Source organism: Tachyglossus aculeatus, chromosome X1, assembly GCF_015852505.1.
Source record: "Tachyglossus aculeatus isolate mTacAcu1 chromosome X1, mTacAcu1.pri, whole genome shotgun sequence".
Taxonomy (NCBI): Eukaryota; Metazoa; Chordata; class Mammalia; order Monotremata; family Tachyglossidae; genus Tachyglossus; species Tachyglossus aculeatus.
This window is the reverse complement of record NC_052101.1, coordinates 73,280,635-73,296,577: the sequence shown is the minus strand read 5'-3', so window position 1 is coordinate 73,296,577 and position 15,943 is coordinate 73,280,635. Positions and strand designations below refer to the sequence as shown.

At 40.9% G+C, this 15,943-nt stretch overlaps 1 protein-coding gene across 1 annotated transcript in view; it reads right to left on the bottom strand.

Annotated features, from left to right (window-relative positions):
- The window catches only part of CFAP20DC (CFAP20 domain containing), a 259,149-nt gene extending 244,945 nt beyond the window's left edge, over nt 1-14,204 (bottom strand). Inside the window, exons 1-2 of the mRNA XM_038771702.1 lie at nt 14,070-14,204; nt 2,246-2,341 (exon numbers count right to left, since the gene is read on the bottom strand). Of these exons, the coding sequence (XP_038627630.1) occupies nt 2,246-2,341; nt 14,070-14,204 (231 nt within the window). The remainder of the gene's footprint in view (nt 1-2,245; nt 2,342-14,069) is intronic.
- Between the last annotated feature and the right edge of the window lie 1,739 nt (nt 14,205-15,943).

Genomic DNA, 15,943 nt, shown 5'->3' with positions numbered 1-15,943 from the left:
TACCTCGCTGACGCCAACTGGGGGGCAGGAGAACTACTCTCATCAGGCCCCCCACCCCACCGAAAACAAAAAAAGCTACACAGGCACTATCTAGCAGGCAACTGGCCGTGGAACGAGTATTTTCCTTTCGTAACCTACGCTACCAAACAGTTTGCTTGCCTGGGGAAACCGATCGCGTTGCCTATGAAACCGCCCTCGTGGGAGTGGTAAAGGGATAGGAAGAGGAAGGAAAATCAAATTGAGGGCGGGGCATTTATCGGGTGGAAGCGGGATGGCAATTGAGCCGCGCCGAAGAAGCCGTCCCCCCCCCCCCCCCAGCCCCATCCTGGTCGGGGTGTCCCTGCACCGGTCGCAAATTTGCAATCTCCTCCCTCTTCTCTTTTGTACAACGGAAATGGAAGATGTGTTTTCCAACTCTTCCTTACGCTGTGAGGCCCACATGGGACAAGGATTGGGTCTGATAATAGAGTGGTATTTCTTAAGCACATACTGTTTCTGAACTTCATGTGATTACATTTAGTACAAGGCTTGGCATAGAGTAAGGGTCTAAGTTACATAGAAGCTGTTGTTACAGGATATTGTCTCAGTTGTCAAGGGAGAAGCAGTGTGGCCTGTTGGAAAAAGCCTGGGCCTGGGAGTCAGAAGGATCTGGATTATAACTCCAGCTCAGCCACTTGTCTGCTGCATGACCTTGGGCAAATCACTTCTTAGTGCCTCGGTTCCCTCATCTGTGAAATGGGGATTAAGACTATGAGCTCCATGTAGGATAGGGATTGGGTACATGCAACCTGGTTATCTTAAATCTAGCCCAGTGTTTAATAATAATAATAGTATTTGTTAAATGTTTTCTACGTGACAGGCACTGTACTAAGCGCTGGGGTGGATACAGGCAAATCGGGTTGGACACAGTCCCTGTCCCATGTGGGGCTCACAGTCTCAATCCCCATTTTACAGATGAGGTAACTGAGGCCCAGAGAAGTAAAGTGATTTGGCCAAGGTCACACAGCAGCCCAGTGGACTCCCAGGCCGGTGCTCTATCCACTAAATCATGCTGCTTCTCATAATACAGTACAGTGCCTGTCACATGGTAAGTGCTAAACAAATACCATGAAAAAACCCCCAATTTATTTGGATTACAGCAAGGTTTATTTTCTATTCATGTCGATCAAGTCTGATAATCCAAGATAATGGTTGTATTTGGTGTCTGGCACATAGTAAGCACTTAACAAATACCATAATTAGTAATTATTATAAGTGCATACTATTTGCCAAGCACTGCACTAAGCACTGGAAGGGAAAGGAAAGAATCTGCAGTCCTGGCAAGAACTCAAAAAGTCAAATTGGAATTGAGGTGGGCAAGCATACATTTTAAAGGTTTTTTTTGCTTTGATATTGTTAAAAGTGAATTAACTGCAGCTATTACTATCTCAAGAATATTTACCAGAATTCTGCTGGTTGGCCATTACACTCAATTTCCTTAAATTTAGTGATCACTGTAAAGTATAAAAGGAATTGGAACTGCTTCTTTAATTGATACAATTATCTAAGAAGTGAGTACATTTCTTAGCAACTATATTAAATTACTCAATTTGAAAACATTAAAAATTAGTAATTTACAAACTTGAAACTACATTATTCAATAAAAGTTAATTTTGAATTATGGTATGAAAATTCAATCCTAAACATTTAGTTTTTCCATTCAAAATGCAACTCCATCATTGAAGAGGTTTAAAACTGGATTTTTTTTAAGGTGACAGTCTATTTAGCAGTCCAGTACTTCAGTGCAGAAAACACATTGCCAAACCCCAAATGGGTAGCAAACCTTCATTTTTCTGAAATAGGCAATGGGCACCACAACAGTGAGTTAGTGGGGTGAGGGAGAACACTGTTGATAAATATTAAAAATGCATTTACAATCGTAATTTAACAACATTGGTTTTCATTTGCCTGGATTCCTTAGCGCAGGATCACTGTGGATTAATTTTGTGATTGAATACAACAATCATTTCTAGAAAAGTGGGAAAAAAAACATATCTAATGCTTAAAAGGTCATCCTTGGAGAACAGTAAGTTTGAGCATTTTGCCTAAGACTTTTTTTATTCATTTGATGGCTCGCTTAAGTTTTCAAGAACCATGGAAGAGAGTATGGCTATGGGTAAACTGCCCAAAGTTGTTTGCCATTTAGGTTTTTCATTTTTAGATGTTGCTACAATATAATGGTTCATCACCTTGAAAAAGGCTTTACAATATCTGCGTCCTGTCTCTTTTCCTCTCTTAAATGGAGCATAAAAAGAAGGTAATGGGGGCAATTAGCATTAACCCATAGCTTGTGTTTTTGGACCTAAAAGACAGAAAAAAAAAGTGAATTTACACCCGGTATTAATTTGCATCTTAAATGACACAAATGCATTTCGTCTGGCAGGGAATATAGTGTTAAGTCTAAGTTTGTTTAATACACATACCTCAAAATCGCAGGCCTAAAGCCAAGGTTGATTTATGATAGAACTGAAATACAGCAGAGGAGGCAGTGAATCTCAGATGACTGGTTTTAGCTTCTCCTAGGAAAATCAATTCTCAAGTACTGAATCTTTTAAAACCAGCTCCATCACCTTGCTAAATGTGTTTTAAAATACAAGTTAAATGTTTTTAATACTTTCAAACTAATTTGAAGACCTATGTCTGAGAACAGAAACACAGAGCATAAATCAAGTCTTTGTATACAACTACAGTGCGTGGCTCAGTGGAAATGGCCCGGGCTTTGGAGTCAGAGGTCATGGGTTCAAATCCTGGCTCCACCACTTGTCAGCTGTGTGACTTTGGGCAAGTCACTTAATAATAATAATAATAATGGCATTTATTAAGCGCTTACTATGTGCAAAGCGCTGTTCTAAGTGCTGGGGAGATTACAAGGCGATCAGGTTGTCCCACGGGGGGGCTCACAGTCTTCATCCCCATTTTACAGATGAGGTAACTGAGGCAAAGAGAAGTTAAGTGACTTGTCCAAAGTCACACAGCTGACAACTGACAGAGCCGGGATTTGAACCCATGAACTCTGACTCCAAAGCCCGTACTCTTTCCAGTGAGCCACACTGCTTCTCTCAACTTAGCTTCTCTGGGCCTCAGTTCCCTCATCTGTAAAATGGGGATGAAGACTGTGAGTCCCCTGTGGGACAACCTCATCACCTTGTAACCTCCCCAGTGCTTAGAACAGTGCTTTGCACATAGTAAGTGCTTAATAAATGCTATTATTATTATTATTATTACAGGATTAACAAAGATAGTTTTACTTAAAGAAATAAATGATCATGAATTGATGTTTGTAAAATATATGATACAGCATACCACCACCAATGTCTTTCAAAGGTACATGTTTTCAGAATATGCCAATTATGAAAATGAAGTTTACCACCAAGATTATGTACGGACAATAGACTTTCAGTAATTCCATATGCATCCATCCCACCCTAGACTCGACTCAATAAATACCAAATTATTTATTGAGCACCTCCTGTGGGCAAGTACTGCAAAGCAGCATAGCCTAGTGGAATAAGCACAGGCCTCAAACTCAGAGTACTCTGGTTCTAATCTCTGGTCCATCACTTGTCTGCTGTGTGAGCTTGGGCAAGTCCCTTAACTTCTCTGTGCCTCAGTTATCTCATCTGTAAAATGGAGATTAAGACTGTGACCCCATATGGGACATGGACTGTATCCAACCTGATTATCTTATATATACCTTAGCACTTAGTACAGTGCCAGGCACAAAGTGGGGCACTTAACAAACACCATAAAAAAAGTTAAGCACTTGAAAGAAATAATCCTCGTCCTTAAAGAGCTTACAATTTAGCCAGGAAGATAGACACTAAAATAAATTCAGATAGAGGAAATAATAGAATATAAAATACATACTTAAAGGCTAGGATGAGTTGAACCTGGAAGTGCTGAATTGGTAGTTGTGGGATATAAATTGAGGGGATTAGAAATCACCTGGGGAAGACTTCCTTGAGGAGATGTGATTTAAGAAGGGCCTTGAAGATGGGGAGAGCAGAGTTCTACCTGATGTTAAATACTGGGGGCCAGCCCCTAGGTTCTAATCTTAGCTCTTCCACTTGCCTGCTATATGATATAGGCAAGTTTTCTCCTCTGAAAATTGGAGATCAAATAGATGTTCACCCTCCTGCTTAGACTGTGAGTCCCATGTGGGACAGAGACTGTATCTCATCTGATTGTCCTGTATTTGGTATTAAGTGCTTACTATGAGCCACAGGACTGTACTAAGCACTTGGATAGAAGATAACCAGGTTGCAAACAGTCCCTGTTCCACACAGGGCTCACAAGTGTTTAGTACAGTGCTCTGCACACAGTAAGCACTTAATAAATATGACTGAATGAATGAGGAGGGAGAACGGGTACTGAATCCACAATTTACAGATGAGCTATAAAGGAGTTAAGTGACTTGCTCAAGGCCACACAGCAGGTAAATGCCAAAGCTAGGATTAAAGCACTCAATAAATATGATTGATTGATTAATTGATTGAAATCTGGTCCTCTGACTCCCATTTCTGTGCTCTTTCCACTAGGTCACACTGCTTTTTGTTACATTCCTGATATATGGTAAGTGATCTACAGATACTATTATTATTATTTCACCATTTCGGGAGCCTTCTCCTCAGTGATTGGTAACCATGGATGACCCAAGAAACTTTAGGAGTTTTACAGCTCTCTTTATTGCTCCTTTAACTTTGTCAAAAGTAAGGTATTGAGATCTGGATAAGCCATGTCCAGCTCCAGTTTGAAGTTACGGAATTCTATTTACAGGCATTTCTCCCATAAATGCCTTCACTTTGCTTTTTAGATAGAACATGTAGGCAAATTTAGTGAACATCCTTCCAAAAATGCTGGTCAGGATAGAATATGAAGCAGTGTGGTCTAGTGGATAGAGCACAGACCTGTGAGTCAGAAGGACCTGGGTTCTAATTCTGACTCTTCCATTTGGCTGCTTTGTGACCTGTGCTTCCATGGCTTAGTGGAAAGAGCACAGGCTTGGCAGTCAGAGGGTGTGGGCTCTAATTCCGGCTCTCACTTGTCTGCTGTGTGACCTTGGGCAAGTCACTTAACTTTTCTGTGCCTCAGTTACCTCATCTGTAAAATGGGGATTAAGGCTTTAATTTCAGCCCAGGTAAGAGGAAGATGAGGGGGGGAATTTTCTTAGCTATAGTGCTTGGCCAGAATAGAGTGTGGAATAAGGAATCAAATAATATAGGTTGCATTCCTGAGGTAACTGTAATCTGGTGAATGCCTATTCCTTGTCCCTGTGGTGGAGTCTTCCAAGAGGCCACAGGAAGAGACACAAACTGAAAACAAAGATCCAGAGCCTCACAGAAAACCAGAAGGGAGAAAAACAATACAGAAAGTGAGATTGAGAATGAAAGCAAAATGGAAAATTTCAAAATAATTATTCTGGATAAGTTGTTGTTTTCATTTTTTTCTTGTAAAACTTCCACCTAAACTGGGTTTTGGGTTATATTATTTATAACTATCAGTCTCTGACAAATTGCTTAAAAGAGTTTCTAACATACTTCTTACTGTAAGCAATCCAATACCTGCTTGCACTGGAGGAGAAATTGTATTAGCACCCTGCTATGAAGAAGATTTTACCTACTGTGTGGTAGGGTTGTAATGGCTGAAAATTTGGAGGTAGAGCACAGCACTCTGACTCTTGGACCATGAAAATGTTTGAGTGGGTGTGGCAACAATTTTTCTTTTGTTGTCCACAATGGTAGATATTTGATTTTATAAACACAATGTCAGAGAATCTCCTAAAGAAATAGTTATATGCTTTAAAACTAGTAAAGACTGAGATCCCTCTAATTTTTTCTTTGTAATAATAATGATAATACTGGAATTTATTAAGCACTTACTATGTGCCAAGCACTGTTCTAAGTGCTGGGGAGGTTACAAGGTGATCAGGTTGTCCCATGTGGGGCTCACAGCCTTAATCCCCATTTTACAGATGAGGTAACTGAGGCATAGAGACGTTAAGTGACTTGCCCAAAGTCACACAGCTGACAAGTGGCAGAGCGGGGATTTGAACCCATGACCTCTGACTCTTTTCCACTGAGCCACGCTGCTTCTCTAAGTAAAAGTAATTATGGAAAGAAAGTTGTAGATTAACATCCTATTAAAAACTCTCCAGGATCAGTGGAAACCTCTTTGTCATAATGGGAAAAGGTCAAGTGAAACTAAGTGAAGCCAGGATTTTAGAAAGATAGTCATAGAGAATTTGTTTTATAGTAATATTTTCTACATCTCTGTTCATTCATGAAGATACAGACTTCCTATAGGCACATGTATGCTCTCAGGTGTGCCTTATTATCCATCCTGAACTTGCAGTTTATTAGTCACAGAGTATCACTCCATCAGTAGACAATTGAATTTAATTCTTCTGCATCTACAAGCACCTCCTTGAGGACAAATTACCTGGTATCAATAAGCAATTACACAAATGCTATTTAGGTTGAATTATCTTTTTAGTGGTATTCATTCAGTCAGATTTATTGAGTGCTTACTGTGTGCAGAGCACTGTACTAAGCGCTTGGGAAGTACAAGTTGGCAACATAAAGAGACAGTCCCTACCCAACAACGGGCTCACAGTCTAGAAGGTGGTAGAAAGCAAAAGGGAAGAAGCATGAGACAAGCTGAAGAGAGCTCAAAGAACAGCTTGGCAAAGAGTCCTATTGTAATAGTTCTCTAGTGTAACCACCCAAACCTTTTCGTGCAAAACTACTAAAATAATTTTTATCACTTTTTAATATCTTCCTTTATCTTCAACTTAAAACTGTTTACCTCAATCTTTTAGAAATGGCAGTTACAAAAATAATTTAATGGCCAGAGCAGAAAAACAAAACACTTTGAGAATTCCTGTTATAGGCATAATGAGTCAGTGGAACATAGTGTTATTAAATTGACATATCTATAAATATAAGACCCTTGAGAGCAGTCTATATCTTTTGTAGAGTGTTTAGTGTCTCAATAAATGGTTGGTAATGCTAAGTAATGTTGAGTACATAACCTCCATTATTACTATGACAGCAAATCCTGGTGCTTATGCAGTTTTTGGTTTGGTGATACTGAATTATGTGTTGGAGTCAGCCGCCTCGCCTTTATCTCACCTATTGCCCATTACAATCTCTGCTCATCAGTAATGATGTCATTCTATGTCTCCAGCTGGGAATCTAAAGCCTACTAACAGGTATCACCTGATCAACAAGCAATCTCAGATGATTGGCTGCTGATCCTGATTGAAAGACCAATGCTCTAGGAGGTAGGGGGTTGTGGTTATTTGGTTTAGGCAAGTACAGAGGGTCAGGGTTAGAAGAATCTGTGGAGGCACAAGTTTAGTTCAGATTTCTGAGAAAGAGGGTTAATTATTCCTATGAATTAATGTGTTCCAGCTACTCACTGTGGTAAGTGGGGGCTTGGGGAGAATGGAAGGGTAGACTAGTTTTAGAGTTGGGGTGGGGAGGAGAGAGTCAGCATTGATTACCATATAATTCTAGGGGATTTCCACAAGTTCTCTTCTCATTATATTTCTTTGTTAGAGGAGACTCAATTTTAGGTGAAAGTTGAGGATGTGTATTAATCTCCTTTTCCTTCCCTCTAGTACACTAATCTGTAATCCTGGCTCTGCTAGTTGTCAGCTGTGTGACCTTGGGCAAGTCACTTAACTTCTCTGTGCCTCAGTTACCTCATCTGTAAAAGAGGGGATTAAGACTGTGAGCCCCATGTGGGACAAGCTGATCACCTTGTATCCTCCCTAGTGCTTAGGACAGTACTTTGCACATAGTAAGTGCTTAACAAATGCCATTATTATTAGTTGACCATCAGGTTTGGGCTATTGAGGAAATGTAAGTATTCCTGACTGGTCCCTTAAGGAAAAAAAGAGGTATCTTGCTGGGTAGGAGAGAGGAGGGTCAATGACTAGTAGAGGAAACCATTAAGCTGAAATGGCTCCTTAACTTTCTAAGTAAAAGTGGCCCTGGAATTTCTCCTTTTGAAAGGGGGAGGAAATAGGAACTGAGCTAGTGTTAGAACTGTGAGTATGAAGGGGAATGAACAAACTAGTTTCTGGGCTTGCCTGCTGCAGCAAGAGAGAATTCTTCAATGTCTTTTTTTTTTTCTTGAAAGGGGCTCTAAAGGGCTTCTGACTTCTAATAGTAAAAAGACAATAGAGTGGTAGGGTGGGGGAAAGCAAAGTGTACCGGGGTGGCCATGGCCCAGGGGTTGGTAATACTTGTGGAGGTAACCTGTAGGCACCACTATCCTTCCTGTCTCACAAGCCTGTAACCTTGATATTATCCTTGACTCCTCTCCCTCATTCAACCCACATATTCAATCCCTCACTAAATCCTGTCGGTTCCACCTTCACAACATTGCTAAAATCCTCCCTTTCTTCTCTATCCAAAATGCTATTAAATGACTCCAATCACTTATCCTATCCTGATTACTGCATCAGTCTCCTTGCTGACCTTCCAGCTTCCTGTCTCTCCCCACTAGAGTCCATGCTTTACTTTCCTGCCCAGATCATTTTTCTACAGAAAAGTTTAGGACAGGTTTCCCACTCCTCAAGACGTTCCAGTGCTTGCCCATCCACCTCTGCATCAAAAACTCATCTTTGGCTTTAAAGCACTCGGTTACCTTGCCCCCTCCTACCTCACCTCCCTACTCTTCTACTACAGCCCAGCCCACACACTTCACTCCTCTAATGCCAATCTTCTCACTGTACCTCTATTTCATCCATCTCATCACTGACCCCTCACCCAAGTCCTGCCTCTGACCTGGAACGCCTTCCCTCCTCCAATCCTCTTCTCTTTATCTTCTCTTTCCCCTGCTGCCCCCTCCAAGAGCCTTATTGATGGCACATCTCCTCCAAGAAGTCTTCTCTGTCTGAGCCCTCCTTTCTTCTTCTCCCACTCTCTTCTGTCACCCTGACTTGCTCCCTCTATTCATTCCACCCTCACAGCCCTTATGTAAATATCTTTATATTAATGTCTGTCTCCCCCTATAGACTACGAGCTCATTGAGGGCAGGGAATGTCTGTTTATTGTTATATTGTACTCTCCCAAGCACTTAGTACAGTGCTCTGTACACAGTAAGCATTCAAATTTGAATGTGGCTGTGCTGTACAATTAAGGCTATAATATCTGTAACATACCTCTTCATTTCAGTACTCAGTTGGAGATAGATAAATGCCTGGCTATTTTTGAGCCCAGTGATACTGGTGATAAACTCTAACCCACTTTGTCCCAGTTAGGCCAGATAATAAGGATTGAAGGGGGTTGCATAGCAATTCTCGTATCTATTCTAGCCATTCTTATCAATCAGTTCCAGCTCCACCACTTTGCTGTGTGATCTTGGGCAGGTGACTTAACCTCTCTGTGTTATGTCATTTGTAGAACAGGGATTCAATACCTGCTCTCCCTCCTACTTAGACTTTGTGCCCCATGTGGGCTAAGGACTGTCTGACTTGATTAATTTGCATCTATTCCAGTGCTTAGTACAGTGCTTGACACAGTAAGCATTTAACAAATACCATTAAAATGGTATTTATTGAACAGTGTACCAAGGGCTTGGGAATACATTTATTAACACAATCAGGTAAGATAGCTCAATTGGCTCAGCAACTGTGATCCTCAACTAAGATTCCTTAGAATGATTGTCAACCTGCACCAATAGTACTTTGGTCCCTGGATTAGATGAGACTGGGCAAGTGATGGTATGTGAATGAAAAATCTTAGGACTAATTAGCACAACTGTGGTCGGGGATTGGTGATGAATGTAAGGCCAAAGAATATGTTTGAGTTAAGCTGTAATGAATGCTACTTAAAAATCTGCTCTCAACTCCTTAAATCCTGGGAACAAAACCATATGACTAAGAATGATGGTTTCTTATTCTAGGAGTAGAGGCTAGTAAGGAATTATCTTCAAGGGAACAGAATGGGGGGATAGGTTGGGGAAAGACATCCTCCTGCCTCACTACAGAAACATGCTTATTTAATGTAATCACTTTAAGGAGAAAATCCACTGGTACAAACTTATGTGAACAAGGACAGTAGAAGTAATGTGGGTGAGTAGGTTATCAGGTGTGAGGTAACAGGACCTGCATCAGGCTACTTTGAGAATATGTAATACTAAAAGGAAGTAGCATTGAGTTTCAGGTAGGAGAACAATGCAGGCCAGAGAGCGCTCTCTAATAGAACACAAATTGCCCTGGATAGGTCAGGGCAAATGAGCTTGACAACCAAGCTTTTATAGACTTGATTAGTGGAGCTTGTTGAGGTTGACCAAATGCTATTAGATTTGTTACTGAGATCTTTCTTTTTCAGCCTGATTTTCTTAAAGCTACACTAGCGGCCTGGGAGAAAGTCAAAGGCAGAGACTCAGGTTTACTACGTGGAAGAAGGCAATGGTAAACTACTTCTGTATTTTTACCAAGAAAACTCTCTGGATACACTACTAGAATGAATGCAGATGGAGAGTGGGGCATTCTGGGGGAGATGTGTCCATGAGGTCGCTATGGGTCAGAGATGACTTGACAGCATAAGACAAGACACTCATAGGGCTGTTAGGCTCTTCACTGATGATAGATTATGCTTTGACCCTTGCCTGGCTTTTGGAATCCAGATCCTAGGGTATAGTGAGGAGAAATACGGGTAAATAATATGTTCTACATTAGGGTCATGTGGTGGAACTAGTATTAGGTAGAGGGGTCCAAGTATCTTAGTTAAAGATGTCTGTGATGACTTGGGAAGGGTGGTGAGGTATAAATTGAGCACATAAAGAAGACTTGAGCAGTTCAATAATAGTATTTGCATATTCTGAGGGGTAGCTTTCCCCAGAGGATCATTACAGGTACAAGAGCTAAGGCCATACTGCTTTTGAGGTCTGACCATATTCTTTCTCCCCCAGGTCCGACATACATACACCCCCACCCCCTAACCTCGGCTGCTGGGATTTTTCTGTCATGTGCAACCCTAAATGTACTTATGTGGTAGACAATATTTTGACAACTTGGGGCTGTTTAAAAAGATGTATTCCCTACCTGCCTTAATGCTTCCCTAGAAAATTGACCTCAGAAAGTAGTGTTAAAGTAAACTGCCTTTATACTGTTAATTCAGTCACCAACGTTACAACTAGAATGCATGTTTTGATTTTTTTTTTCTTCCAAACTAGAATACATCAATTTAGTCCCACTTATTTTCCCTCCACCTGGCTTTTTCCTGCAGTAAACATCCAAACCCCAGGGAATGCTAAAGATAAGCCCTTCTCTCATTTGGATTCAAATTTAAATAACTGTATATTAGTTGTAACGTGCGGAGAACTTAACTGAATTCATTTAGAAGGCAATTTGGGCAAAAAAAGTCAATATATGATTTTTTAAAATTCTTTAAAAGGAACCCTACTGATGCAATATTGGATTTGTCTTTATAGCAACATTAAATATTTTAATTTGGGAACCCTTAAGAAAATAAGGATATATGCATTTTAACACTGTATACTGAGAACATCAGTTATGTAGCCTGAATATTGAGATATCAATATCATTTAAGACCTTACCTTTCCTCACCCTGAGATGATTCTATTAAGGACAATAACTTTAAATTTCTTACTCAACAGTAGGAATTGTTTTCTGATATAAAGATGTCAGGTATAAATACTATTGGATCTACAATAGTGTATACTCCCCTCCTCAAAAATCTCCAGTGGCTACCAATCAATCTGTGCATCAGGCAGAAACTCCTCACCCTGGGCTTCAAGGCTCTCCATCACCTCGCCCCCTCCTACTTCACCTCCCTTCTCTCCTTCTACAGCCCAGCCCGCACCCTCTGCTCCTCCGCCGCTAATCTCCTCACCGTACCTCGTTTTCGCCTGTCCCGCCATCGACCCCCGGGCCTGGAATGCCCTCCCTCTGCCCATCCGCCAAGCTAGCTCTCTTCCTCCCTTCAAGGCCCTGCTGAGCGCTCACCTCCTCCAGGAGGCCTTCCCAGACTGAGCCCCTTACTTCCTTTCCCCCTCGTCCCCCTCTCCATCCCCCCATCTTACCTCCTTCCCTTCCCCACAGCACCTGTATATATGTATATATGTTTGTACATATTTATTACTCTATTTTACTTGTACATATCTATCCTATTTTATTTTGTTAGTATGTTTGGTTTGTTCTCTGTCACCCCCTTTTAGACTGTGAGCCCACTGTTGGGTAGGGACTGTCTCTATATGTTGCCAATTTGTACTTCCCAAGCGCTTAGTACAGTGCTCTGCACATAGTAAGCGCTCAATAAATACGATTGATGATGAATAGTGTATGTAAAGTGCTAATGTCTTAAAAGTCTGTCAGCTGAGACCTGTGGAGAACCTTAACTGTTAATCCATGAGGCAATTAATTTATCACTAAGCAAACTACCAGTTCATATTTGAAACAGGTATCAATATGACTAAGGAACCTGGAGAAAGCATAGTTGAACTTCAACTTGTATGTAAAAACCATATAGAATCTATCTAAAGGCCTCCAGATAAGGTAACTCTTCACAGGATCTTAATCCAATGTTTTAACAACTTCTTATCAATTTTTTCCATAACCTATTGAATATCCCTCTTATTGCTGTGAAAACCTATTTTTACTACTCTATCCTCAGTATGCAGACCTTGTAAAGTAGTCTTCATATTTGAAGATTTACTGTCATTTCAGTTGTTTCCTTATCCAGAAAAAATTATTCCATTCCTAATGTGGAAGTCGGTTTGGGATATCCAATTCTAGCTCTAAATACATGATTATTTTTTCTATTAATGTGATGTTTCCATTTGCATCATCTTAAAGTCCACCCCAACATTTACTGCTTGTCTTTTACCATTCTATGAAAGATGCCCATGCTCCCACCTCCCATCTCTTCTTTCAGTATGTGTTGTAGCATATGACCTACAGATTTGAACTGAGCTCCCGGAATTTCTTGCTTCTGACTATTTAGATCAGTTTAAGGGTTCAGTGGAAGGCAGAGGTCCACAGTGTCAAGGTTCTCCCTTAGCTCACACTCCTTGTTCCATGTGGGTTCCTCTCTCCCTGGCACTTCCAATCTTCAGTTTAGGGTGGGGGAAAAGCAAGCAATATAGAGAGGTAAAATAAGGAGCTGTTTTTCGTTCAGCATTAATAACTATAGAGGCCCCTTTTAGAGAGCTTAGTCCTGAATCAGTGTCCAGCTTGCCAAATTAAGAAAGCAACTTTGCCTGCCTCTTGCATCGTGTTTTTCACACTGTCTGATATTCATCACAAGTTTCATATCCTGAACACTCATTTCAACTGTAATCCTAAATTTCCTTCAGAATAAGACACGGATGACTTTAAAACTCAGTTCTTTTTATAAGTCTTTCTGTGTGCGTGAATGTGAGTTCTGCTACTTCACAAAAATATAAAAGTGGCAGATTTGCTCATCAGCTTTTTAAAATAAAATTACCATTTTTTAGCCATAAACTCTTGGCAGTGGTATTCCATATTTGTTACATAAGGTTTTTATTTTTTTTCAAATTTCAGAGCTTATGCTTCTGTGAAGTAAACAAGTGGGGAATCACTGTCTTTAGCAGTCTGAAGTCACCTGGACCACTTCTTGTGGCACAGTAAAATATCCTGAACTCACAATGGTGAATAAAAACTCAGAATGACTGGCCACCCTATTTTTATACAGGACATTCTGGTTTTTAGCTAGTCTGTCCACTATCCAGTTCTGATATGGCACCAGTTGCCTTCATGTCCAGTAGCTTTATTTTGAATGCCTAGCCTCTGCTTGGAAATGGTGTGCCTGTTTGGAGGATCTGTGAGGAAATGCAGTAGTTCTGGAACAAGGGGGCTGAGGTCAGCGGTCGGCCTAGTGAAATGCTCTATGGGCTATTTTGTGGAAGTATGTAAAACAAAGTCATTTTGTAGCATAGTGCAAGTAACCTAGTATGCACCTATTCCTTCTGGGTCAGCAAGGGGACATCTAGTTTTCATAAGTGCCATTAGTAGCCACCCTAGTAAGACTTACCTTATTGCAAACCAACATCAGATTTTCCTGGTGATGTACCCAAACCACTGGAACTCTGGCAGCTGTGTGGAGGCCTGAAGCCCAACTCCAATCTCTTCCTCTCTCCTTCTTCTGTTGCCTGCTACTCACTGCCATTAGGACACTATCTCCCAATCTTTGCCATAGGTGGACAGGACATCCTTGAGCATGTAGCCCCAAGCTCCCTACACCAAGTGGGTTGAGAAAGTACCTTAACACATCCCTCTAACTCCGCTACTGGCAAAAGACAGCATTACCCGTTTCAGGTGTCCTAGGTGAGTAGGAAGTCTAGCTGTTTCCATACTTAAAGTGTACTTTGATCCAGGGTGAAGTTCTATCAGGAGTGATTGAGTGCTTAATTCATTCAGTGGTATTTGTGGAGCACTGTACTATACTTGGGAGAGTACAACAGAATGGGCAAAGCTTGACAAGTGTGTTTCCTTTTACCCCATTTGTTTCCACCATAGCTTTTTAAAAAAATTATTAGATTACTGAATTGTTGAGGACTGTCTGAATCACTTTGCATAATTGTGGTATTGGTCATGCACTTATGTCTCGAGCACTGGGGTAAATACCATCAGATCAGACACAGTTTCTATCCCATTTGAGGCTTGTGGTCTAAGGGGGAAGAAAACAGCTATTTAACCCCCATTTTACAGATGGGGTAACTGAGGCACAGGGCAGTCAAGTAACTTGCCCAAGGTCCCACAGCAGGCAAGTGACAGACTGCTCTTCTAGAGAATATAAAGACAATACAAATGGCTAAATCTCATCCATGTATATTTTTCCCGGTGCTTAGTACAGTGCTTTGTACATAGTAAAAGCTTAAATACTATTAATAATAATAATGATGCCATTTATTAAGCACTTACTATGTGCAAAGCACTGTTCTAAGCACTGCTTACTACTGAAATATCTTAGAATGTGACTTTTTGTTAACTCAAAGCAGTGTGGAGATGGATTGTCTCTATTGCTGTATTGTATTTTCCAAGCGCTTAGTACAGTGCTCTGCACACAGTAAGTGCTCAATAAGTACGATTGAATGAATGAACAACATCTGCTCATGCGGACATAGAGCACCTGCCACTGTTGTCACCACCATTCATGAGGTGACAGCTCACTTATTTTCTTTTTTCCCACCCCCCAGGCTGTTCTGGAATCTTCCAATGTGCAATAAACTTTGAAGTGGCTCCTTTAGAATTCTCCAGAAAGCAATCATTTTCCTTTGTAGTTGCTGAGGAGGAAGCTAGGCACCTTCTCCCCCTCCTTGCTGTTCCTCCTCTGGCTGCCAGATCACCTCTGGTCATCCCAGCTGAAAGCTGAAACTTTGATTCCTTACACAATTTTCAGATAGTGGAACAAAACCCCCAAACTCGCAACAGTTCCACTAATGTATCTGCTCTCTGATTATATTAGCTTAATGAATGTTTGTGAATTTTGTGGTGATGTGCCTTTCTGTCCACTGCCCCATTAATAGGAAAGGCATTTCCTCACTCCGTTTGGCCCACTGAGAAGAGATTTATTTGTGATTGAGTATCTGGTAAGTATGATCTATAAAGTGTTTCCAGAATCAGAGACATGATAGTGGATTCTGCTGGAGAGTAGCCCAGAGCTGTTCTTCCAGGGTAGTAATGCCTGCATCTAAATTCCTTCAGGGATTGTATTTAGGATGGAAAAGGTCAAGAAATGTTGTTATTCTCTGGAGGAAGTAAAGTTCAAAAACACAAGGCATTGCTACCATTAATCATGCAATCTCAAATTTACTGTAACAGGGATGTTAAAATTTGACTGCTATGGCTTATTTCTGTAATACACTTGGAGATTGTCAAGTGGTGTGGCTTTTTGCGGGGGGAGGG